General features: G+C 42.5%; 2 protein-coding genes across 6 annotated transcripts; one reads left to right on the top strand and one right to left on the bottom strand.

The window, feature by feature from the left end:
* Window positions 1-158: 158 nt before the first annotated feature.
* LOC139557420 (zinc finger protein 341-like) lies at window positions 159-8,628 on the top strand. 4 transcript variants are annotated; one of them, XM_071372206.1, is made up of 15 exons: window positions 159-241; window positions 704-814; window positions 2,585-2,775; window positions 3,021-3,170; window positions 3,418-3,633; window positions 3,776-3,959; window positions 4,096-4,186; window positions 4,307-4,524; window positions 4,683-4,891; window positions 5,111-5,319; window positions 5,484-5,580; window positions 5,661-5,793; window positions 5,886-5,997; window positions 6,171-6,241; window positions 6,388-8,628. In XM_071372206.1, the coding sequence occupies exons 1-15, from the start codon at window positions 211-213 to the stop codon at window positions 6,735-6,737; spliced, it is 2,373 nt and encodes a 790-aa protein (XP_071228307.1). In that variant the 5' UTR covers window positions 159-210; the 3' UTR covers window positions 6,738-8,628. The 4 variants fall into 4 exon arrangements, with proteins under 4 accessions (XP_071228307.1, XP_071228306.1, XP_071228309.1 ...); XM_071372205.1 differs by having other exon boundaries at window positions 4,093-4,186; XM_071372208.1 differs by having other exon boundaries at window positions 213-359.
* Window positions 8,629-10,518: 1,890 nt separating this feature from the next.
* On the bottom strand, window positions 10,519-25,716 carry LOC139557419 (E3 ubiquitin-protein ligase Itchy-like). 2 transcript variants are annotated; one of them, XM_071372203.1, is made up of 24 exons: window positions 25,571-25,716; window positions 19,867-19,943; window positions 19,383-19,524; window positions 18,727-18,851; window positions 17,573-17,710; window positions 17,387-17,432; window positions 17,119-17,309; window positions 16,719-16,932; window positions 16,299-16,394; window positions 15,921-16,104; window positions 15,360-15,429; window positions 15,192-15,276; window positions 14,837-14,965; window positions 14,109-14,181; window positions 13,849-13,920; window positions 13,682-13,770; window positions 13,298-13,457; window positions 13,045-13,178; window positions 12,747-12,887; window positions 12,522-12,642; window positions 12,298-12,402; window positions 12,079-12,175; window positions 11,868-11,940; window positions 10,519-11,777 (listed from the first exon to the last, which is right to left on the bottom strand). In XM_071372203.1, exons 2-24 carry the CDS (start codon window positions 19,934-19,936, stop codon window positions 11,678-11,680), a joined length of 2,655 nt encoding a protein of 884 aa, XP_071228304.1. In that variant the 5' UTR covers window positions 19,937-19,943; window positions 25,571-25,716; the 3' UTR covers window positions 10,519-11,677. The 2 variants fall into 2 exon arrangements, with proteins under 2 accessions (XP_071228304.1, XP_071228305.1); XM_071372204.1 differs by lacking the exon at window positions 25,571-25,716 and adding an exon at window positions 24,496-24,518.
* Between the last annotated feature and the right edge of the window lie 541 nt (window positions 25,717-26,257).

Genomic DNA, 26,257 nt, shown 5'->3' with positions numbered 1-26,257 from the left:
CTATTTTGTGAGGCAAATCGAGAGTGGTGATGAATGAGTTAATGTCTGACTTGGGATCAGCCTTTCCTACCCAAATCCAAAACTCAAAATAACACAAAAACTGTTGAAACTGGCCCTGGACCAGCTGTTGAGCAGAGATAATCCGCCTACATAACGTTATCGGCTACGCAGTCGTATTCATCGAAAGCCTACACACAGAAGAACTACAAGATGGCGCAAGCTATATTTGAAGTCCTGGAAGGTATCGATACGTTGATCATATACGACGTTTTTAATTTAACAACATATGAATGTGTTGTAAGACAACGTTTTTTCGAAAAAGTTAGGTTATTTTGGGTTATCTAGGAGGTGTAATTATGGTAATGTAATATTGGTAAAGCACAATTTGTATTATAATAATCGATGCCAGAGAGCTAGCTAGTTATCATTTCGTTGAGTACATTTGGATAATTTTGCATGTGTTCTTGAAATGTGCTTATGGTAATGTATAGCTATTTCCTTTGTTTGGGGATTTTTTGAGAAGAGGGAGTATGTCGCATTGAAACAACAGCCACTTGCGCTAGCTACAACCCACGGAGCGGCTGCTTGTTGTCAAAATAGCAGTGGCGCACCAATCCTATTTTGATTTGTTCCTGTCGTACTATGGTATATCATCACCATGATCTGCACCGTTCTGACCTCCAGATCTATTATTCTCTTCTAGGGATGGACAACCAGACAGTCCTGGCTGTCCAGTCTCTGTTGGATGGCCAGGGAGGTGTCCCTGACCCAAACAACCAGAACATCTCAGGCTCATCTACCATTCAGGCAATGGGTGTGTACTTCCCTTTTATCCACAATTTTTTTTTCTCACTGCAATTTCTATTGTGTTGATCAGAGAACTAGGTACTACAGTAACTCAAAACAAGGATGCATTCTGTATCTCCACTGATTGCAGTTTAAATATGGAAGGGTTGATACAGTGCCTTCAGAAAGTATTCATACCCTTGATTCCACATTGTGTTGTGTTAAAGCTTAAATTCAAAATATATGTTTTGTCTCACTCATCTACACACAATACCCCATAATGACAAAGTGAAAACATGTTTTTAGAAAATGAAATACAGATCTAATTTTACATAAGTATTCAGATCCCTGAGTCAATACATTTGGCAGTGATTACAGCTGAGTCTTTCCGGGTAAGTCTTTAAGAGCTTTGCACACCTGGATTGTACAATATTTGCACATTATTCTTTTAAAAATTCTTCAAGCTCTGCCAAATTGGTTGCTAGACATCCATTTTCTATTCTTGCCATAGATTTTCAAGAAGATTTAAGTCAAAACTGTAACTAGGCTCCTCTGGAACATTTAGTGTCATCTCCAGTTTATAATTAGCCTTGTATTTTAGGTTATTGTCTACCAGTGTCTGTTGGAAAGTAAATTGAACCAGGTTTTCCTCTAGGATTTTGCCTGTGCTTAGCTCTTCTGTTTCTTTTTATCCTAAAAAAATCCCTAGTTCTTGCCGATAACAAGCATACATACCTATTACATGATGCAGCCACCACCATGAAAATATGGAGATTGGTACTCGTGTTGTGTTGGATTTGCCACAAACATAATGCTTTGTATTCAGGACAAAGTTAATTTCTTGGCCAAGTTTTTCCCAGTTTTACTTTAGTGCCCTATTGCAAACAGGATGCATGTCCCTCTCCTCGAACCAGGGACCCTCTGCACACATCAACAACAGCCACCCTCAAAGCATTGTTACCCATCGCTCCACAAAAGCCACGGCCCTTGCAGAGCAAGGGGAACAACTACTTCAAGGTCTCAGAGCGAGTGACGTCACCGATTGAAACGCTATTAGCGCGCACCACCGCTAACTAGATAGCCATTTCGCATCGGTTACATGTACACACTTCCATATTTTCACTCTGTCATTTAGGTTAGTATTGTGGAGTAACTACAATGTTGACCATTCCTCAGTTTTATCTTATTACAGCCATTAAACTCTGTAACTGTTTTATAGTCACCATTTGCCTCATGGTGAAATCCCTGAGCGGTTTCCTTTCTCTCCAGCAACTGAGTTAGGAAGGACACCTGCATCTTTGTAGTGACTGGTTGTATTGATACAACACCCAAAGTCAAATTAATAACTTCATCATGCTCAAAGGGATATTCAATGTCGGGTTTATTTTTTTTAATTTTTTTACACATCTACCAATAGGTGCGTTTCTTTGTGAGGCTTTGGCAAACCGCCCTGGTCTTTGTGGTTGAATCTGTGTTTGAAATGCACTGCTTGACTGAGGGACCTTACAGATAGTTGTATGTGTGGGGTACAGAGATACGGTAGTCATTCAAAAATCATGTTAAACAATATTATTGCACACAGTGAGTCCATGCAACTTGTTATGTGACTTGTTTAGCATATTTTTACTCCTGGACATAATTCCACTTTGACATTATGGGGTATAGTGTGTAGGCTAGTGTCTTAACATCTAAATTTAATACATTTTAAATTCAGGCTGTAATGCATCAAAATATGGAAAAAGTCAAGGGGTGTGAATACTTTCTGAAGGTACTGTATATTCCCAATTGTTCTTTACAGATGATGAAGATGTCTTTCTTTGTGGGAAGTGCAAGAAACAGTTCAACTCATTGCCTGCCTTTATGACCCACAAGCGAGAGCAGTGCCAGTCCAATGCCCCTTCCCTGTCTACAGTATCACTGGCATCTAGTAACGCCTACACCCCTGTGCCCTCCATTAGCTCTGTGCCACAGACCCCCGCCAACAGACAGGTGGGTACAGCACTACTGGCTTATGACGTACGGTTTTGATTGTTAGCTAAGATGTTTTGTTTTTTATTACTTAGTCTTTTCCCACAGCGGCACACCATGAGTCTGGCAAGAAACTAGTTACCTATCGCCTGTACTTACTGTATGGGCTGGGGAGTATCATAGCATGCTCCAGAACAATAATTCACTTGCAATGTAAATGCAATAATGCAGTCTTCCTTTTTTCTTTGTTTTGCTATCCACATCAGGTATCCACATACATCACAGTGCCTTCATCTCCTCTTACTCACACACTGGTCCAAGGCAATGTTTTAGTGAGCGATGATGTTCTGATGTCTGCCATCTCCGCCTTCACATCCATTGACCAACCCATGGCAGCAATGCAGCCACCTATTCAGGTAAGTTGTTTACATTCAATTAAGTATAGGGTTGCACAATTCCAGTAACTTTCCCAAGATTCCCTGGTTTTCCAGAAATCCCGTTTTGGAGGATTCTGGATTTCCTTGCTTATTGCCTAACTTGGGTGGGAAGCTTTCCGGAATTGTTAACGGAACTTTGCATCCTGAATTAAGCTATTTTTCTCAATAAGAAGTATATTCCTTTAGCCTTTATTCACTGCATATCGTGTTTACCTTTCCTTCTCAGAGTAACCTGAGTATGCACACAGGTGCATCCTACCTTCAGCACGATCAGCAATCCTCCCACTCTCTCCCACCCGGACAGTCTCAGCCTCTGTCCTCCCAGGTGCCGTCCAGTATCAGCAACTCAGTGGTCCAGGTCTACAGCACAATGCCTCAAATGTCTGGGAGTGGTAGTGCAGAGATTCACACCTTGGGCTTGCAGCTGTTCCAATCTGTACAGGTGAGCTTTAACTAATGCAATCTGTGATTTGCAGAGAATGAGGAGGATGACAAACTTGTACTCTGCAGTCTTTGGGCAACTTCCTAAAGAGTTTGGCTCAGTAGGTCACTAACACTATACATGTATTTTTTTCTGCCCACAGGTCCCAAGTCAGTGTGTGGAGAGCCAGTCATTCAACACTCCTCCAGTATACAGCCCTGGGAAGCAAGGCACCAAAACCAAAACCTGCAGCATCACTGCAAACCTAACTGGGCTTGAGGAGTTTGACAAAGTGATTATTCCTAAACGACCCAAAAATGGAAAGAAAGGCCAGGATGGAGCAGTGGGTATGATTTTGAAAACAAATGTCAATATACAGTACATATTGGTCTGACCCTAACAAATATATTTTTACATTGTTTCTCATCATTGGCTAAATAAAATAATGTTGTCCATTGTTAATATCCATTGGCTCTTCAGCAGAACAAATTAAAGGAAAGTCGCAGAAGCTGAAGTGCAATTTCTGTGACAAAGTCTTCTCCAAAAACTTTGATCTCCAGCAACATATCAGAAGGTGAGCTTAACAAACCAAATGTACCATTCAGCCCAAACAGAAAAGCAATATCCATATGCATTGAATCTACCCAGGATAAGAAAATCTGTTTTACATTTATAATCTTTGATGTCTCTACAGTCATACAGGGGAGAAGCCTTTCCAGTGCATTGTATGCGGCCGGGCCTTTGCCCAGAAGTCTAATGTGAAGAAGCACATGCAGACACACAAAGTGTGGCCCTCGGGCGTGGCCAGTACAGTGTCCAGACTGCCCATCACAGTCAAGGTGGTCCCACTGTGTGCAGAGGAGGTCATGGAGCAACAGGAGGAACAACAGCATGAGGAGGAGGAGCAGCCAGGTAACCATCTCACTGTGGAATCTTTATTTCTCTATAGGCCATTGAGACCTTTTGTGGATGACATAGTGGTAATAATAACCAAAATCAATGAAGTATGTCATAATGAATGTATTATTAAGGGCCTAAGTATGTATTATAAATGTAGATTGTGTGTTCAGAAGCCCCAGGTAAGCCTGAGGAGAGAGACTGTGACTCCCAGACTGATGTAGACAGCCTGGGTGATGGTGATGGCAAGCACAACGGCCAGCAGACTCAGACCAAGCAGATCATCCTGATCGACAGCTCTTACCAGTGCCAGTTCTGTGCTGGCAAGTTCAGCACCTACTTCCAGCTCAAATCTCACATGACTCAGCACAAAGGAGAGCAGGTGAGTCCACATGGCCAGAGGGAAGGATCTACCCAGAACAATAATGAAGCACAAGCATTATTAAGCACAGGGGGCAATCGGTGTTCATATTGTTTGGAAAACTTCTTTGTTCTCCTTTGAACAGGTATTCAAATAGAAATGTTATTGTGTCAGATGTCTTCCTTAAGAGCTCTGTCCTCACCACTCATCCTTCTAATGTTCCTTCCTGCTGTGTTTCAGGTATATAAGTGTGTGGTGAAGACCTGTTCCCAGACGTTCCAGAAGCTGGATCTGTTCCTGGAGCACACCCGGATGCACCAGGAGCAGCTCACCTACCGCTGCCACCTGTGTGGCAAGGTGTTCCCCTCGCTGTTTGAGCTGGGGGTGCATCAGTACTCCCACTGCTTCTGTCCCCAGCAGAACCCACGCAAGGAGACCACTTTCTATAGGTCAGCTTTACTATCTCCAGTCTCCTAATTAGGCCATACTAATGCTTACAAAGTTCAGTCAGTTTCTTTCTTTTCAGTGTGATCACTGCTTCCCTCTGTGTTTTATATGGCCTTTAGTTTGACCCCATGGTTACGGGTTTCACCAGTGTTTCTGTCACACTCAGGTGCATGAAATGCCAAAGCCGGTACTCCACGCAAGAGGCCTTGGAGCAGCATTTGTTAACCGCCTCACATAACTTCCCCTGCCCACATTGCCAAAAGGTATGCTCTAGAAAAAATGGATGTCACTCACTGCTATGTTAGAATTAAGTCACTCTAAATAATGCATTTATTTTTAACAGGTTTTTCCTTGTGAGAGGTATTTCCGGCGGCACCTGCCCACACATGGTATCGGAGGAAGGTTCAAATGTCAGATATGTACAAAGTTCTTCAAAACAGACCACTACCTCAAACTGCACACTCGTATCCACTCAGGTGAGGCATGCAGACACATTACCCCATGGTGCAAATAACTTTCACTTGATTCTCTCTGCTGTGCTTATGGCAACACTGTCATTTCATTGCAGGAGAAAAGCCATACCAATGTTCTGTTTGTGAGGCCATGTTCAACAGGAAGGACAAGGTGAAGAGGCACATGCTCATTCATGAGCCCTTTAAGAAATACAAATGTCCATTTAGGTAAGTGAGGTGTCTATTTTTCTAACAGATCATATGTGAGCCTATTTGGAAACCTGAGCCACAAAAGATTCGATAAAAACCTGGGGATACCTTCGACTTCAATCTTCGACGTCAATGTAACAGAAAGTTGCGTTTTTTATTGGTGTATTCAAAGCATTGTTTTGTGCTTTCAGGACACATGTTGGCTGCATTAAAGAGTTTAACAGACCAGACAAGCTGAAGGCACACATACTGTCTCATTCTGGTGAGTATTTCCTGTCTATTGTAGTAAATTATTAATACACCAGTCACAACTGTAAACATAATTTACCTTGTTGCAGCTCTTGACGGCCATTTAAAGTGATGATTCAAAACTATTTAGAGCCATACTTTTGTTTCTGTTGTCCCAAGGTATTAAGCCCTATAAATGTGGGTACTGCCAGAAAGCTTTCAGCAGAAGAGCCCACATGCTTGAGCACCAACGCTCCCACACAAACAACTATCGTTTCCGATGTGCCACCTGCAAAAAGGGCTTCACCCGACAGAAGTATTACAGAGACCACAAGTGCCCCATGGCAGGGGCTGCGGTGGACAAGGACAGGGCGGAGAAAAGAGTGACGAGGCAGGGACACGGAACAGAGGGGAACGAGGAGTCAGAGATGGAACAGAGCAGGGAAGAGGTGGATGAAAAGGAGGGCGATGAGGATGATGATGAAGAGGAGAGGATCGAGGACCCTCAGGCGGTCAGTTGTCCCAGTTGAGGATCTGTCGGCGGGAGGAGAGGCAGAGCTAGAGGAACACTTTGGAGACTGCTGAGTGAGACTGGCTGGTTACAGCAGAGCACCTATGTTCATAGAGACAGTGGATTGAGGCCTGAGTTAGCCTAGGTACCAGTCTGTTTAGCTAACATTCCACACCTTGTCTCCTTGTCAAATGCCAAAGTTTTGCATGACAGGAGTAGAATGATAGCTAAACAGACTGGTGCCAAGACTAGGCCTGAGTTATTCAAGCAGAATCTTGAAAAGATTGTCCTGAGACTACCTTTGCATATGGAAGGGATTTGAATCTCACTATATCCCTCCAATTAAATTAAAGGGGGTTCTATATTTGTTTTATATTAAAACGTTGAAGCTTGGCACTTTTTCTTTCAGTGATGATTGTTATTCAGAACAGTGAGTTAGTGTCTTCAGAAAGTATACACACCCCTTGACTTTTTCCATATTTTGTGTTACAGCTTGAGTTTAAAATTGTCAACAATTTTTTTGGGGGGGACTGGCCTACACACAATACCCCATGTTGTCAAAGTGGAATTTTTTAATTAAAGAAATATTTAAATGAAAAGCTAAAATGTCTTGAGTCAATAAGTATTCAACCCCTTTGTATGGCAAGTCTAAATAAGTTCAGGAGGAAAAATGTGCTTAAGTCAATTTCCATGGACTCACTGTGCAATAAGTGTTTAACATTATTTATTTTGTATGACTACCTCATCTCTTTACCCCACACATACAGATAATTGTAAGGTCGCTCAGTCGAGCAGTGAATTTCAATCACAGATTGAACCACAAAGACCAGGGAGGTTTGCCATTGCTTCGCAAAGAATGGCACCTATTGGTAGATGTGTAAAAAAAACAATGAATATCCCTTTGAACACGGTGAACTTATTAATTACACTTTGGATGGAGTATCAATCCACCCAGTCACTACAATGATACAGGCGTCCTTCCTAACTCTGCCGGAGAAGATGGAAACTGCTCAGGGATTTCACCAAGAGGCCAATGGTGACTTAAACAAAAAAATGTAATGGCTGTGATAGAAAACTGAGGATGGATCAACATTGTTGTTACTCCACAATACTAACCTATTGACAGTGAAAAGGAAGCCTGTACAGAATACAAATATTCCAAAACATGAACGCTTCTTGCAACAAGGCACTAAAGTAATACCGCAAAAAAAATGGCTGAGTAATTCATTTGTCTTGAATATAAAGTGGTATGTTTGGTGTAAATCCAATAAGATTACTGAGTATCACTCCATATTTTCAACCACAGTGGTGGCTGCATGTTATGTGGTAAATGCATGAAGGTGGTAAATTACCTTTTAATGGCGTCAGACCGAGGCTCTGCATCTGTCCTCGTGCTACTAGACCTTAGTGCTGCCTTTGATACCACCGATCACCACATTCTTTTGGAGAGATTGGAAACCCAAATTGGTCTACACGGACAAGTTCTGGCCTGGTTTAGATCTTATCTGTCGGAAAGATATCAGTTTGTCTCTGAATGGTTTGTCCTCTGACAAATCAACTGTACATTTCTGTGTTCAAGGTTCCGTTTTGGGACCACTATTGTTTTCACTATATATTTTACCTCTTGGGGATGTCATTCGAAAACATAATGTTAACTTTCACTGCTATGCGGATGACACACAGCTGTACATTTCAATGAAACATGGTGAAGCCCCAAAATTGCCCTCGCTAGAAGCCTGTGTTTCAGACATAAGGAAGTGGATGGCTGAAAACGTTCTACTTTTAAACTCGGACAAAACAGAGATGCTTGTTCTAGGTCCCAAGAAACGAAGAGATCTTCTGTTGAATCTGACAATTAATCTTGATGGTTGTAAAGTCGTCTCAAATAAAACTGAAGGACCTCGGCGTTACTCTGGACCCTGATCTCTCTTTTGACGAACATATCAAGACTGTTTCAAGGACAGCTTTTTTTCCATCTACGTAACATTGCAAAAACCAGACATTTTCTGTCCAAAAATGATGCAGAGAAATTGGTCCATGCTTTCGTTACTTCTAGGTTGGACTACTGCAATGCTCTACTTTCCGGCAACCCGGATAAAGCACTAAATAAACTTAAGTTAGTGCTAAATACGGCTACTAGAATCCTGACTAGAACCAAAAAATTTGATCATATTACTCCAGTGCTAGCCTCCCTACACTGGCTTCCTGTTAAGGCAAGGGCTGATTTCAAGGTTTTACTGTTAACCTACAAAGCGTTACATGGGCTTGCTCCTACCTATCTTTCCGAGTTGGTCCTGCCGTACATACCTACACGTACGCTACGGTCACAAGACGCAGGCCTCCTAATTGTCCCTAGAATTTCTAAGCAAAACAGCTGGAGGCAGGGCTTTCTCCTATAGATCTCCATTTTTATGGAATGGTCTGCCTACCCATGTGAGAGACACAGACTCGGTCTCAACTTTTAAGTCTTTACTGAAGACTCATCTCTTCAGTGGGTCATATGATTGAGTGTAGTCTGGCCCAGGAGTGTGAAGGTGAACGGAAAAGCTCTGGAGCAACGAACCGCCCTTGCTGTCTCTGCCTGGCCGGTTCCCCTCTCTCCACTGGGATTCTCTGCCTCTAACCCTACCCTATTGTTTATGAACATTTGAACATCTTGGCTATGTTCTGTTATAATCTCCACCCGGCACAGCCAGAAGAGGACTGGCCACCCCTCATAGCCTGGTTCCTCTCTAGGTTTCTTCCTAGGTTTTGGCCTTTCTAGGGAGTTTTTCCTAGCCACCTGCACCTGCATTGCTTGCTGTTTGGGGTTTTAGGCTGGGTTTCTGTACAGCACTTCGAGATATCAGCTGATGTACAAAGGGCTATATAAATACATTTGATTTGATTTATGTGTTTGCTTGTAAATAGTTAAGGACTGGGAAGTTTTTCAGGATTAAAAAGACAGAATGGAGCTTAGCACTGGCAAAATCCTAGAGGAAAACCTGGTTGTCTGCTTTCCAAGACACTGGAAGATGAATTCACCTTTCAGCAGGATAACCTAAAACACAAAGGCCAAATCTACACTTGAGTTGCTTACCAAGAAGACAGTGAATGTTGAGTGGCCGAGTTACAATTGACTTAAATCTACGGCAAGACCTGGAAATGGTTGTATAGCAATGATCAATAACCAATTTGACAGAGCTTGAAGTATGTTGAAAAGAATAATGGGCAAATGCTGCACAATCCATGTGTGAAAAGCTCTTAAAGACTTACCCAGAAAGACTCCGCTGTAATCACTGCTAAAGGTGCTTCTACAAAGTAATGACTCAGTGGTCTGAATACTTAGGTAATTTCGATTTTTCTGCATTTCATTTTTAATAAATTAGGAAAAATCTATAAAAACATGTTTTTACTTTCATGGGGTATTGTATGTAGATGGGTGAGAAAAACATTTGATCCATATTGAATTCAGGCTGTAACACAAAATGTGGTAAAGTCAAGGGCTATAAATACTTTCTGCAGGCACTGTATCTCATCCATTCGCAGATGTCAATTTTTTCACCTGCCGCATGTACAGTAAATCTATCGTGCAGATTCCTGACTTCCTTTGGAGGTACCAATTCTATTTTTGTATATAACATTCTATGAATGAATCTTAAGGCATGCACTCTATGTATAATACGCTGCATTTAGCTCAAATGAAAATATTCAAAATGGATAGCCATGATTTGAAGCCGTTTCACTCGTTTAACTAGATTGAAAACTAAACAGACGTCACTACCACAGTAACACCACAAAAGGAAAACACTAAACCCATAGAATTTGATATTTTTTTATATATTTTCTTTTACACAAATTCATAATGTACATATAAATCAAAACAGGGGGATTTTTTTTTTTCAAATGGCGTTTCACAATACACCCCTTATTACTAACGCCATTTTTATTTTACAAAATGAAATTAATTTGTTATTAACACAATTTACATGGTTTCATATACAGGGAGAGCAGTTTAAGTTGCATTAAGGATAAATCTGGAGACAAAAATAGGAGCTGACTTTTTATTTGCAATGCACCATAAATGATCATTATTTACACATCAACTTCCCTAGGATTTCCATTCAAAATCAACCCAGAAAAACAAACAAAATGTATTCTCACCGACGTTCCCATGCCTTTGCCACGGCCAGATAAACATCTCCCATTAATATAAAATGGATAAATCAGTTTGTTAAAAATCTCTTTTAAAAGCTACCTGTTTTAGTCTTCACAGGCACAACCTTAGCACACAACTTGGTTAAATCTCAAATCAGCCAAGACATCAAGGCAATATTCTGGACACAAACATTTCACACTTCCTATTCCCCAGAATACTTAAAGAGATTACATTTTATCATGTCACAATGCCCTATAAAACTAGGGTCATAGTAGAGCCACATCCATGTACCTTTATAAATGTAGGCGCCAATATTGTCCCGTGCAATATTTTATTGATTCACAGATAAATGCTAAGGAGCCTTGAACGGAAGAACTGTTCTATTTTAAAGCATGTGCAGTGCACCTTCTGGATCTGGCCATTGTCTTATCAGACAAGATTTTTTTATTTTATTTATTAAATTTTTTTTATGATGAAATTACAACATTTTCCTCAAAGTCAGTGTTGGGCTAGTCAGAAAGTGGTGGGACCGATGCTGCTGATAACCCTGTCCCATATATGATATGATGTTATTAAGGGTGAGTTTCCAGCATTAATACATGATGAGGGGAGGGGCACACATTCTATGAGACGGGAGCAGTTTACTCTTGTGGATCAATAACCACCTCTAATATGCTTCCAATATTTTAGAGCAAGGTCTCTCCCTTCAACAGCACGCACGCACAAACACGCTTACACAGACGCCAGTCTTCGAGAGGCTCCCTGGCTTAAACACTGACAAACGAAGACCACACTCCTGTGTCTATCGATCGGTTGCTAGATCACTCCTGCCCAAAGCCCTCAGTCTCTTCAATCGCAAACATCAATTTCTCCTTCAGCTGCTCATAGCTTTTGTAAGGAGGCAGATCCAATCGATTGAAGCTAGAAAAGGGGGAAAGAGGGGCAGGTTCTTTATCTGTCGAATGAAGCCTTTACTCTGTTTTAACCTTGACTCTTCCATACAGTACTCACCAGGTGTGACTTCTGGGCAGCCAGTTCTCCTTTCCCACCTTCTCAATGCAGAACTTCTGCGGGCCATTGCTCCCTACGAAACCAAATATGTAAGTCACTAACCCATCTATTTACAGGTAAAAAGGGAACAATGTTATGTTTCATTATCTTTTACCTCTGCAGATTGTATTTGTCATCCGCCCATGAGGGGAAGGAACAGCCTCAAACTTACCCAATAGGTCAGCAAAGCCTCCAACAGGAAGGCGACAGGTGCCTGTGACGAACTGGAGGAGCCTCATCCGCTTCTCGTTGTCCATCTCTTTGATGAGCTGGAAGGAAAGTACAGGAGGGTACAGCATGTCCAGGCATGTTCTTTCGCGCGTGATCTGAATGTAATGATACTGAGGAGATGTGGCATCTGACTGTAGCACAGGTGAGGAGTAACACTGACCTGCCAGAACCAGAGGACCTGCTTGCTGCTGCGTGCGTAGTGTCTGTAGATGGTGTTCCTCTGCCAGTCTGTCAGGTCGATCTCCTGCATCCCACACAGCATCACCTGCAGGAAGTGGACACGTCACAATTGGTTCAATGGAACATGCGTTGGAACAACTGATCTTTACCAGAGTGAATATTGGGAACCTGGTGTAAATAAGTAGGCCAAACTAAGACCCATACCTCCAGTTCTTTGGCGTCAAAGTACTGCAGGTACTGCTGTGGGAGGACCTCGTTGAAACCCTCAAAGAAGGCCTGGGTCTGCTCCTCCACACCTCTGGACAACCTCCACTCTGCTACAAGCCTGGGGGAGAAACGCAGACCATCAAGGCACCACACACCAGGACAGTAGTGAAAAGGGGTCAGAGGTACCAAGAGGGGAGAAGGCGGCCATACGCTGAGACCGACCTAATATACTCCCCCTTGTTCTCCTCAGTGACCAGGACCTCGCCACCGTCCGGCTTGAGCTCATGAGTGGTAATTTCACCCAGAATCTCTTTGTCCACAGAGAAGTACATCTCCAGGCCACACTCCTCGATGTCATTCTCCCTAAAGTACACAAAAAGATGACAAAGACATGTGTCAGCGACTTAATGAAAGAGTTGTTGTTTTCTGTGTTAAGAAAAATGGGACCAAAACATTGAACAAACATTAACATCCGTTACAACCAAAGTTAATATCAGTACAGCTTCCGCAGAAGACTCACTTAATCCAGATAAGAGAATTGTAGAATTCTGTGTCAATGGACTCAAGATCTTTCAGTGCCCATGGCTTGTTCAGCATGCGCTTGTAGAACGGCAGCGAGAAGCCTGTGTCAATGAACTTCCCATGAAAAAGAGCCTGGGAAAAGAGATCAGGAAGTTAACATCTAAAAATATAGAACTGCATCAGATCTTTGCACTTGCAAACAGATCACATTGCATTAGAAAAAGTTGAACTTAGTAACTCAAAATAGTTACCATAGCGATGAAGCGTCCAATGAATTTAAAGTATTTGAGGTGGTCAGGGTTGATGTATGAGGCAGGGTTGATCTGCAGGCAGTAGTTGTCCTTCCCAGCATATTCAAATAGGCAGTACATGGGGTTCAGCACCTCGTGAGACAGCAGGAAAAACCACTCCCTACAGAGGAAGAAATTGATAATCATCACAATACCTCTCTGCAAGCATCCAGCTAACACCATACTTTATAACGTGGTCAAATAACTGGTAGACAACCACTGATCTAGGATATTTTACAAGGCAATTCAAATAGCTGAAACTTTGACCAAAGGCAACTTCATCACTACAACGACATATTATTTATTGGAGTGCAATGACTGTACAAGAGCACATTAGAGCTTTACCTTGCCACCCCACCATAATCGAGGCCTTCTTCCCCAGGGAATATGATCCATAGTCTCCTGCGGAGGTCCTGCGCATTGAAGCTCATTATCTACAACAGAAAGAGTCAAATTAATATGGACAACATATGTCAGTGTCAGCATGATCATTTGGGAGGATGTTTACTCACTTGTTGGAACGAGTCCTCAAACAGGGTTTTGCGGGTGACAGTGATCTTGATGTGCTGAGGCATTGACAATTGCTGGACAAGAAGAAGAGGAAATCATAAGTGATTTTGAAGCATGTGACTTTTTTCAGAACGGGCCAACAGAAATAACAGGTCATCATTTTCATTTAATTGGGTCACTGTATTAGAATTCATGTGGTTCTGTTGATCATAAAAACAATGACAATGTTCAACCACTCAAACTCAGAAGGCATGACACCTACCTGGCACCAGAATCTGAAGTACTGGACTTTGGCTTTAAAGTCTCGAACGTAAGTAATCTGGGGCCCGTTTTCACTGTTTTATAGTAAGAGGGAAGGAACAAGGCACACATTGTCACACATCATGGCCAAAACACAAATCAGCCTTGTCAGATTACCTGGCTTTTACTATAGTTTATGAGAACTATCCAATAATGTCAAATCATAGACCCCAGACAGACAATGGTATGTGTTCACTACTCTCTTCAGAAATAACAAATGGCTAGATAATGACAATTATTTCAGCCAAAACATGCTACATGTGAGCAGACTGAAACAGCTAGAGGGGAAATATCAATAACCTCAGTACTGTGAAAGGCACCAAACAGGTAATTCCTGTTAGTTGGAGAATAGAGCTAAGCAAAGTCACTGCTGCACAGAGAGCAGTCATGTTGACAGTACACCATCATCCCTCAGGTGTGGCTCATTACAATACTAAAAGATACAGACAGTACAGTATCGGTTCAGCCCATTTTAGTCATCCTTATTTGACATTTGTAGAACACAAAGGGTTGTTATTAGTAGCAACACTTCCATCACCAGTCTAGTTTAGACCTAAAACAGTCTCAAACAGAACCGTGTTTGCTACATACAGCTTAGTTTTAGTCTAAAATATGGCCTCAAGAAAAATGGTTTAGTTAGAGTGGTAGCCCAATGCTTTTATATCAAGTGAATGGAATCTTGTGACGTACAGTGAGGATGTTCCAGTGCGAGGGTCGATGTATGTAGTGGCTCTCCTGTTATGGTCCACAAAGTATGGGATGCCGTCGACAGTGAACCTCATCTCCCAGCCCTCTGGAAGAGGCTTTTCATTCAGCAGCCTGAGAGAGAGGGAGAGCGAGAGAGAGAGTCTGTCATCACTAGGACCAAGAGTCAGACACAGATCTGCACAATGTCTGAATTAACACTTCAGTTCCAGCACATGGGCATGTGGAGAGTACTAGAACCAGGGGCTGAGCTAATCTTACCAGGATAGCCCCCACTGAGGTTAAAAGTAGCTGTTAGAATACATATCTGCACTAAGAGTAGCACAGATGAACTTCTCACCCCTGAGTGCGAGGGTCCTCCCACTGTGTAGTCCGTGTGGTGTGTTGGACAAAGTACACTCTCTCGTTGCTGTCAGTTCTTTTCTCTGAGGACGTAAATCAGTTCATGAAAAATTCTAGAAAACATTTAATTAATCTGTGCGATGTGAGGTAGTGAGTGAGATCTTACCCCATCCATGTGGCAGCGGGCCCAGGGGATCAAACTGCTTATTCTCAGTGGCTGGAACCTGGTCCTGGAGCTTCAGTGCACCAGAGAAAATAAGGAATAATATTTGAACAAAGTTTAAAAATTAAACTGTCAACTGATCAAGATTGGTCAAATATCACCAACTGAAAAAGGGGAAACTGTTTACAGCACAATATGTAAAGAATTAAGAGAAGCAGACAATCTGATAAGGCTGACACAAACACTAATAGATTGTCTGAACACTACAGCAAGGCCCAATTAATTACATTTCGCAGTTATAGGAAGATAATATGTCTGGCTTGCCAGCTAGCTCATTTGGCTAAAAAAAGCAAGGGGTGAGGTAGCATCCCCCTTTAGTTCTTTTGTTCCTAATAAACTTCCTGTAAATTACCCAATCCATTTGATGGCATTATCATTTCACAGTGCAAATAGCAGCTTGCCCCATTTATTAAAAATCTTCATCTGTTGAGTGTTTCACAACTGTTCAGTACTGTTATTGAAGGAACTGAGCACTTGATTTGACCAGTCAGAGTTCCCACTTACCCCATTCACTCCAAATATGAAGCGCTGGTTGAACTGCTGCATGGCACCCTGTAGCTGGTTGCGTTGGTGCTGCCACTGTTCATAGTTCCGTACCGTCTCCATAGTGGGCCGTTGCCAGGTGGTAGTTCTGGTGATGTGGTCTACAAAGTAGACCCTGCCCATGGGGTCCACTCGCCGCTCCCACCTACACACAGGGCAAAGAGGAACAGGGGAGACTGTATAAGAGCTTTGGCATTTACTATCCTCTAGTAACAAAGACACTATTCTCTGTGTTAGTATGGGGGTAGGAAAAATGCATTTGAATACTGCATGTAGAACATATATTGTAGTTTGAGTATCAGTTGAGTATGAAGACACAGGATATGTAAGGGGAGTTACCCAGAAGGTAGAGGCTCAGGCCGCTCCCACGTTGTCCTCTTTTCCACATGATCTACAAAATACAGCCTTCCGTTCTGATCCACCCTCTGCTCCCATCTTCACAGCAACACGCGATTCAAAGAAAATGTTAACACTTATAAAACAGTCTACCGGTTAAAAAAGCTAGAATCCAAATCACGTCAGGTAGTTTAGAGTTAAAGTATAAAAATGATGAGACTAAGTAAGCCTAGAGCAATAATAACAGGTAATTGCAGTTGGTAAGCAGTCGCAGCAGACATATTTCAAACAGCTCTCTTGCTCACATCTTCAGTTTAACAGAACATAACAGTCAGATGAACTCCTGAGAGTTGTATTGACACCACTAACTGACTGACTGAGTGTTACTGCCAGACCGATCAACATGGATGGCTTGACCCTTACCCAGGAAGCAGTGGGCCTGCAGCGACAGTGGGGACTCTGGGGGTGCCTGGGGCAACACTGGCTGCTTGTCTGGCTGCTATTGCTTGGCTCTGGTCGTGTGTAGGGGGTGGGGCATTGGGGTCTGCGGCTGGTACTGCAGGTGCAGGCATACGGACTGGGGTTTCTGAGCTGGGGCCATCGCTTCCTTCAGTTGGTATGGAACTATTAGAGGATGCTGCCAAAAACCATTGAATGAGAAAAAAGATTGAGTGAGTTTGAGAAAACGACACTAAATGGTTGTTTTCTGCCACATTATCTTACAAATGCACACAAAACGAAGCATAAAGCAAAATACCATGTCATAAAATCCCCAGGAGCATTAGTGTTGGTTTAAAATGGGCTAAGAGGTTGACCCACTCACCTGGAGAGGAGGTTGGTCTGCGTGGGGTGGGTGGTGGGGGTCGGGAGGGCCTGGGGGGCCGTAGAGGGTTCCCCTTGGAGCCCCCTGCTGACAGAGCGGGAGACCCTGTGCCGTTCACTGCGACCGCACGCCCAGTTGGGGAAGCTCTGTGCTCCAAACCATCCACAGAAGGAGAGCAGTCTCTACTCCGCCTGCCACAAGGTCAACTATTAACTCTGTCCATAAGCAAGACCATCATTACCACAGTAACCAGGAATAATAGGCTTACCTCACATCATGATCCCCGTTGTGTTGCGATTCCCCATTTGACGTACCTGAGATCAGAAACACAAACATAAAGTTGTGAACTGAACATACTGGAACTTATTTTCTGGGCAGGTTGGGAAAACCATAACTCTCTCCCATAAATCAATACAGATAACAGTGCGGATAACATTGCACAGAGCAGACGCACTTCGGCTGTTGGCCTCGGCAGCAGAGGCAAACATCTCTGGGTCGACTTGCATGCCGTCCAGACAGACAGACAGGTCCCCCACCACATCTGTCTGGTCTTTGTCTGCACTCAGCTGCAGGGTCTGCACCACCTCAGAGACTGAAGGAAAAACACCATGGAACAAAATCATTGGTTATCAGAGATGGGGGAAAGAATCTAGTTACAAATCGGGATATTATTTTTGACAAAATATCGTATTGTCAAGCTGAATATTATGTTTGCGCTAGTTGGCTGTATCTGCACCAAAACTATAGTATTTTTCCTTCATAGCTTGTTCATCTTCTTTTTAAATAGGGAGCCAATTTGTTTTCTGCACTTTCATTTCCATGACTGATGAAAACTTATTTTCTCATGGCTCCCTCTTGTCCCTCTGCAGCAGACATATATATGGTGAGCAATATGTTTGGAATATCGAGTTGCAATAAAATCACAATATCCAATCACAATACATATCATATCAGCACCTAAGTATCATGATAATGTCGTATCGTGAGGTCCCTGGCAATCCCCAGCACTATTGGTTATGTAATAAAAAGCCTCCTTCCACTCAGCTCCTTGTCTGTCAAAAGCCTTTATCAGCACTTTGAGTCATCCTGCCACTTTGCACCAGGATGATAACCTTGAGTTTGGGACACAAGAGGGACATTAAAGAACTGCTTGGAATATATACCACATAGGCTATGACCAATGATTATCTCTGTTGTCACCTTATGAAATATATATTCAACAAACTAGTGGAAAAAAGTAATGGAGAGATAATTCCCGTAAAAGGAATACAAGGAGAGTCAAACAAATATACAGCCATAAGAAACAGAGTAATTACCCTACTGCAAAACTAAGCGGTCATTGTTTACTGCTTTGTCAAAATAGGAGACTGGTGTGATATGTTCAATCTGGTTTGTCGTAAATGCATTTAGAAAATTGGCAGGGGACTGAATGAACTCTTTATGAAGGGGAAGTAATCTCATCTGCCTCTGATCTGTGACATCACACAGTCAAATCAGAGGGAGGTGCTTGTGGCTGTGTTATGTAAGAGAGAGAGCACAGACACAGTACAGGCCCTTATCACACAGCCAAGCAAGGTATGCATAACATGATACAAGGAAGGCACTCACTATTCATGTCGTTGGATTTGAGTGTTTCGCTGACCTCCAGAGTTGCCATTCCTAACAATACGTCCGACTTCAATGTCTGGTGACTCCATACCCGGAAGATGAGCTTGCTGAAAGGAGTGACAATTCTATTGCCGAGATAAAAGAAAAACATACAATGAAGATCACATTGGTTAATTCACTGGGAATATAGCATACATTTTAGGTGAGAGTTTATCAGACACGAAATAGTCAAAGATAATTATTTTCAAATATCTGAAGACAATACAAACAGCGTTAGCATGGAGACAAATAGAAGCAAGTATCCATGCCCACTATAACAGCTGCCTACTTAAACCCTGAATAGTTGCAGGAAAAGACAGTTATGGAAGCGCATCAGCTTACTCAACCATAGTATAACTGCTCTGAATTCTACACACCAAGACATACTGAAATTGGAGAGGGACTTTAAATTAAGAAGGGACTGCAGAGTAAGACTCCAGAGCTATATAAAGAAGGGATTGATTGTGTGGATGTGTTGGCACTTGGCACTACTAAATCATGAGTGGATCCTCAGTCAACCCTGTACACTTGCGAGAGAATTTGTACTCGTTAAATTAATAGGCGGCTGTTCCTTGTTCTCAACACTGACTGTCAACAATAACACGATGACAACTTACACTGTGAGCGGCTGCTTCCATTTGGGATTGTGGGTGTTGTTGCATTTTTCGGTCTTTTTGGACTGGCCGTCAACTGCAACTTCAACATATGGACTGGGGCCAAACCAGTTTTTCTTGTTCTCTTTCAGTTTTGCTGATAGCACTGAGGAGATGAAGAGTGTTGTGAATTAGGGCAGAGATAGAAGGAAAACTGTCTGTTAGAAGTTTGTTTGACAGCAGCTCAGTTAGTAGTCGCAGTGCTTGCAACGCCTGGGTAGTGGGTTCGATTTCGCCACCCATACATAAAAATGTATGCACACATGACTAAGTCGCTTTTGATAAAAGCATCTGCCAAATGACATATATTACTATATTATAGGGCACTTCGGGTCAATTCTGTTTTATGAACATCGCCCACACCCTGAGAGAGCATTTCCTATGTTTGGTATGGACTAAGCCCTTCAACACCCAAAATAAATGACAAGGATCAGGATTAAGAACCTACCCATAATTTGCAGTTGTGCCTTCATGGGGTAGCCATTCCCAGGGCCTGGTTTAGCAATGCTGGAGGCCATGACATACCTGCAACAAACACCACACTCAGTCAACCATTCAATGGCCCAACGCACATTCCATGCAATGCAAGTTCCAGCCTTTCTATCCTCTCTCTAGACATAATATTTGTGTTCACTGCATTGTGAGAGATGCTTTATGATATTACAGTGAGCTTATCTGATTGTAATGGAACAACAAAATATCATGGTCAGCATTCTGTTAGTTACACTATTACCACCCAGCAACTAACACAGACCTCTTTTGAATGGTAATGAAATGATATTGCTATTAGTTAAAAGGTGTAATACGGTTATGCTTGTACCTACCCTTCTCTGACTAGGCTAGTCTTCTCTATAAGTACATGGAAGTCGGCGTCAAACTTACCGAGCACAGATGTATAGTTATAAGATTCCTAAGAGTCATTTAGGTAATTCTACAGTAACAAAGTGACAGATTCAGATGTGTCACTTTAAAATGAATGTCAAACAAAAACAATTGCAAAGTTAAAGAAACCATACAACTCTATGCACAAGGACTACTTTGAAGAACATTGCAGATGCAAAGTTTGATAACAGAATGACGGTTTGTGCTGTTTGTGTCCTCATTCTATTACCCAACTTTGCATCTGCACTGTTCTTGAAGTGAATGTGGTTTTGTAAAAATCTCAGTGGAAATTGTTGAAGGTAGTCCTTATGCATAGTATGGTTTGTTTAACTTGGCAATCATTGGTTTGTTTGAAATGTATTTTAAAGTGAAAAAGTCCCAGTGTCCGTCTGTTACTGTGGAATTGCCCATTTACAAATAACTGTTCTCTGGAAAATGCCTCGAGTGTGATACCACCCCACAACTAACTTTCTAGGGAAAATCAAACTGGCGAAAGTAGCACCAGGAATCATAGGCTAGTCCTCATTCCTGGTTTGTGGTTACCTCACTGTGCATAATGTACACTACAGTGCATTCAGACCCCTTGGCTTTTTCCATATATTGCTACGTTACAGCCTTATTCTTAAAGTGAAAAAAATATTTTATTTCCTCTTCAATCTACACACAATACCCCATAATGACAAAGCAAAAACAGTTTTTTTGAAATTGTTGCAGATGAACTAAAATTAAAAACAGAAATACCTTATTTACATAAGTATTCAGACCCTTTGCTATGAGACTCGAAATTGAGCTCAGGTGCATCCTGTTTCCATTGATCATCCTTGAGATGTTTCTACAACTTGATTGGAGTCCACCTGTGGTAAATTCAATTGATTGGACATGATTTGGAAAGGCACACCTGTCAATATAGAAAGGTCCAGCTGTTGACAGGATTGTGTTGAGGCACAGATTTGGGGAAGGGTACCAAAACATTTCCGCAGCATTGAAGGTCCCCAAGAACACAGTGGCCTCCATCATTCTGAAATGGAAGAGGTTTGGAACCACCAAGACTCATCCTTGACCTGGCCGCTCCAGCCAAACTGAGCAATCGGGGGAGAAGGGCCTTGGTCAGGGAGGTGACCAAGAACTGTCCCTCTGACAGAGCTCTAGAGTTCCTCTGTGGAGATGGGAGAACCTTCCATCTCTGCAGCACTCCACCAATCAGTTCTTTAGGGTAGAGCGGCCGGACGGAAGCCACTCCACGGTAAAAGGCACATGACAGCCCTCTTGAAGTTTGCCAAAACAAACCAGGAGAAAACAAGATTCTCTGGTCTGATGAAACCAAGATTGAACTATTTGGCCTGAATACCTAGAGTCACGTCTGGAGGAAACCTGGCTCCATCCCTACGGTGAAGCATGGAGGCAGCATCATGCTGTGGGGATGTTTTCAGTGGCAGGGATTGGGAGACTAGTCACGATTGAGGGAAAGATGAACACTCCAGAGCGCTCAGGACAGTAGACCGGGGCAAAGGTTCACCTTCCAACAGGACAACGACCCTAAGTACACCGCCAAGACAATGCAGGAGTGGCTCTGGGACAAGTCTCTGAATGTCCTTGAGTGCCTGAGCCAGAGCCCAGACTTGAACACGATCCAACATCTCTGGAGAGACCTGAAAATAGCTGTGCAGTGACGCTCCTCATCCAACCTGACAGAGCTTGACAGGATCTGCAGAGAAGCATGGGAGAAACTCCCCAAATACAGGTGTGCCAATCTTGTAGCGTCATATCTAAAAAGACTTGGGGTGTAATTGCTGCCAAAGGTGCTTCAACAAAGTACTGAGTACTTATGTAAATGTTTTATTTCAAAATGTTGAAAAAGTCGAGGGGTCTGAATACTTTCCAAATGCACAGTACATGACCAAAAGAATGTGGACAGCTGCTCGAACATATCATTCCAAAATCATGGGCGATTAGACCTGGCTCGCAGTCGGCGTACCAATTCATCCCAAAGGTGTTTGGTGGGGTTGAGATCAAGGCTCTGTGCAGGCCATTCCAAGTTTTTCCACACCGATCTCAACAAACCATTTCTGTATGGAACTTGTGTTGTGTACAGGGGCATTGTCATGCTGAAACAGGAAAGGGCCTTCCCCAAACTGTTGCCACAAAGTTGGAAGCACAGAATAGTCTAGAATGTCATTGTATGCTTTAGCGTTAAGATTTCCCTTAATTGGAACTAAGGGGCCTAGCCCGAACCATGAAAAACAGCCCCAGACCATTATTCCTCATCCACCAAACTTTACAGTTGGCACTATGCATTGGGGCAGGTAGCATCCGCCAAACCCAGATTTGTCCATCGGACTGCCAGATGGTGAAGCGTGATTCATCACTCCAGAGAACGAGATTCCACTGCTCCAGAGTTTAATGGCGGCAAGCTTTACATCACTCCAGCCGGCGCTTGGCATTGCTCATGGTGATCTTAGGCTCACGTGCGGCTGCTCGGCCATGGAAACCCAATTCATAAAGCTCCTGACAAAACAGTTATTATGCTGACATTGCTTCCAGGGGCAGTTTGGAACTTGGTAGTGAGTGTTGTAAACGAGTACAGCCGATTTTTACGCGCATCATCACTCGCAGTTCCCGTTCTGTGAGCTTCTGTGGCCTAACACTTCGCGGCTGAGCCGATGTTGCTCGTGGACGTTTTCGCGTCACAATAACAGCACTTACAGTTGACCAGGGCAGAAATTTGACAAACCGATGAAAGGTGGCATCCTATGACGGTGCCACGTTGAAAGTCACTGAGCTCTTCAGTAAGGCCATTCTACTATCAATGTTTGTATATGGAGATTGCATGGCTGTGTGCTCGATTTTATACACCTGTCATGCAGCTGAAATAGCAGAATCCACTCATTTGAAGCAGTGTCTACATACACTATATTCCATAAAAGTATGTTCCTTGCCTTTCTCCCTTGTGCAAATGAGAGGAAAAAGCTCTTGACAAACAAACTTTGGCTGTACCCGGAGTTAATCATTTATTACTACTGATCCTGGGCCTACAGTGAGCGACTGCTTTGTGTGCCAGGTAACTCACTAGTCAGAAACTCATCAGCTACGACCAGGATCAGACTCACCATAAGCCAATGATTACCTCCCTCAGCTAAATATCAGATAATGCACAAATGAATAAAAAAGTGGAAACACAGCCTAGGCTATTAGAGTTGATTACAGGTGGTTGTGAATTTGGCTCTGGGAGGTGGTTGTGAATTTTGGAATGCCTGAATGCCTACACTACAGGATAGGCCTATTTGTAATGTTTCAACCTAGTCCTGCTTCAGGGCTAAAAGTAGGGTAGTGGATGGCAGTAGTCAAGTCAATAAACCATGAATCCTAATCAAGTATCAAGTCCCTAGGTTTGGAGTACGAGTCAGTCCTTTATACTCGAGTCACAAGTCCCTTGTCAGTGTTAAAAGCTGCAGTTCAACCATTTTTGCATCTACCCTATGTTACATTGTTACACAATGCAAGGCTAACTAGATAATACAGCTATGTAACATTTGCTTTTGTAGCTGGTATGTTGAATTATTCAAAAGAGAGATTTTCTAACAACAAGTCTTCTAAACTCCCATGGCTAGTTGCAGGGGGAAAGTTGGAAATTAGAAAATGCTCCTTAATTAAATTAAAATACATTTTTCTCCATGAAATAATCCGACAAGGTATACACCACCATCTAGTCTTGTTGGATTACTTCATGCAGCAAAAACATATTTAATAACAGAGCATAAATAAATTCCAACTTTCCCCCTAAAACTAGCCTTGGGAGTTTAGATACCGGTGACGTCCAAATCGAGAACGAATTAAGTATTTTCCAAGGTTAGACGAAAAGATCCTGATTAAAGGCTAAATAGCAGCTTAAGCAACTGTACACGACCTCAGGAAAGCTCTGCCGCTGAGGTTCTTATTGACAAGGCTAGTAGGCTACTACTATCTTTCCACATAAACTACTGTTTGGGTTAGGTTATGTCTTTGGGTTTAGCTAACGCACTACCAAGTTAATAGTTAACATAAGAACTGACAAAATCAACTATACTGTACACAAATATAATTGTCGGTTCCATGTTTCATGGGCTAAAATAAAAAAAATGTTTTAGAGAATTTGGCAGTACATCCAACTAGCCTCACAACCGCAGACCACTTGTAACCATGCCAGCCCAGGACCTACCGATATGGCTTCTTCACTTGCGGGATCGTCTGTCTGAGTATTTCTGTCTGTAATAAAAGCCCTTTTGTGGGGGGGAAAAACTCATTCTGATTGGCTGGGCTTAGATCGCCAGTGAGTGGGCCTATGCCCTCTCAGGCCCACCCATGGCCTCACCCCTGCCCAGTCATGTGAAATCCATAGATGGGGTCCTAATGAATTTATTTCAATTGAATGACTTCCATATATGAACTTTAACTCAGTAAAATCTTTGGAATTGTTGAATGTATATTGTTGTTCAGTATAATATACACACAGGCATGTTTTACTTGTTTTTAAAGTATTGGTTAGAGTGCAACATTCCAAGAAGAGCTTTGTTTCTTGAAGAATACAACTTATAAATGCCAAACAACTTCCTTACCAATCATTACCCACAATGCATTGTGAAAGGTTAGCTACATTTACCCAGCCCCACCCCTCAGTTCAAACAAATTGGAAGGGTGGGGTTGTTGAAATTATAGTATGCTTTATGAACACATGTGACTGGATGACAGCAAGAGAACCCCAACGTCATTTTACGCAATAACAATATGTCTGGAGAACATAAACATAGCTAACTATGATAGCATTTTGTTTGCCATCGCTAGGATTTGATGTTAACCATCAGTCGCATGACATTAGCAAAAGGCAAAGTGTAGGTATCTCCGACATGTTTGACAAGGAAGAAGGCTAACGCGTTTAGCCTAGTTAACTGAGTGGCTAAATTAGATGTAGTCTAACTCAAAACGAGTGAAATTACAACCTTGAAACTCCGCTATCTGCTAGCTAGCGAAATGTTATTTACGTTCTGCTCCGGGATACAGAGCTTGGATGCAATATTTGTGTTGTTTACGTGTTACATATCAGCTGGCAACTTATGAATAGTTATACCATTTATGAATGGGTTACTCACAACTAATCGTGACAACACAAGAGCACGAAATACAAAAAAATAAATTAAATAAAAAGCTGGCAGGTTAGCCTGTGTCGTGGCTGGCTGACCCAGTGTTTAGGCTAAATATTGTGGTTGAGGACTTTCCACCTCGGATGTTATGCTTACCCGAATCCAAGGGTAGAAGAAGTTCAAGACGTGACAGGCAACTTTCCTTAATATCCCGGTCTGTTTTGGTTCTTTTGCGGCTTCACTTCAAGAAATACACTTCCACCATATTCGTAATCGTCTCACGTGACGGAAACAAGGTGGTGCGCACGCATACTATTTCTGTGGTGTTTATCTGCGGTTGGCATCCAACTTTATGGTATATTACCGCCACCTACTGTACTGGAGTGTGGGCCAGAGACAGGGAGGAAGTAAATCCTACCTGCCAGTTCCGTTTTTCTTAAAAATGTTGAGACACTCTTAAAATGTTTTACTCCACATCCTTTCTCCTAAAGGCCTGTTTAGCTAGCACATCTACTTCCTCATTTCCTTTCACCCCCACATGGGCTGGAACCCAAGCAAAAACTTCTGGACACCCATCTGTCTCACCCGTGAATGAATTTGGAGTACCTCATATAGCTATATGAGCTAAGTGTTTGCATACTCATCAGCACAGTACATGAATCAAAGCATATATCTATTATGTTTGGCTTGACTTCCACCACTCATTACAAGGCCAACAGTACAGCCATCAGTTTTGCAATGCATACAGCCAGGTGGTCTGTAATACGTTTCCTTACTGCAAAACCACTTCCCTGTACAACAAAGGCGGACCCAGTGTGACATGTCCATGGATCTTTTGATCCA

This window comes from Salvelinus alpinus, chromosome 28, assembly GCF_045679555.1.
Source record: "Salvelinus alpinus chromosome 28, SLU_Salpinus.1, whole genome shotgun sequence".
Lineage (NCBI taxonomy): Eukaryota > Metazoa > Chordata > Actinopteri > Salmoniformes > Salmonidae > Salvelinus > Salvelinus alpinus.
The sequence above is the reverse complement of the archived record's forward strand: the minus strand, read 5'-3'. Positions and strand labels throughout refer to the sequence as shown.

What these genes read in the sequence shown, in the direction of transcription:
- LOC139557420 (XM_071372205.1), top strand. Translation starts at nt 211, where the DNA reads ATGGCGCAAGCTATATTTGAAGTCCTGGAAG. An exon ending in CAATGCAGCCACCTATTCAG is followed by an intron (nt 3,171 to 3,417) that starts GTAAGTTGTTTA and finishes TTTCCTTCTCAG; the next exon opens with AGTAACCTGAGTATGCACAC. An exon ending in CCTGCCCACATTGCCAAAAG is followed by an intron (nt 5,581 to 5,660) that starts GTATGCTCTAGA and finishes TATTTTTAACAG; the next exon opens with GTTTTTCCTTGTGAGAGGTA.
- LOC139557419 (XM_071372203.1), bottom strand. Translation starts at nt 19,936, where the DNA reads ATGGCCTCCAGCATTGCTAAACCAGGCCCTGGGAATGGCTACCCCATG. An exon ending in TCATATTTGGAGTGAATGGG is followed by an intron (nt 15,430 to 15,920) that starts GTAAGTGGGAAC and finishes GGTGCACTGAAG; the next exon opens with CTCCAGGACCAGGTTCCAGC. An exon ending in AGGCTTTGCTGACCTATTGG is followed by an intron (nt 11,941 to 12,078) that starts GTAAGTTTGAGG and finishes TTGGTTTCGTAG; the next exon opens with GGAGCAATGGCCCGCAGAAG.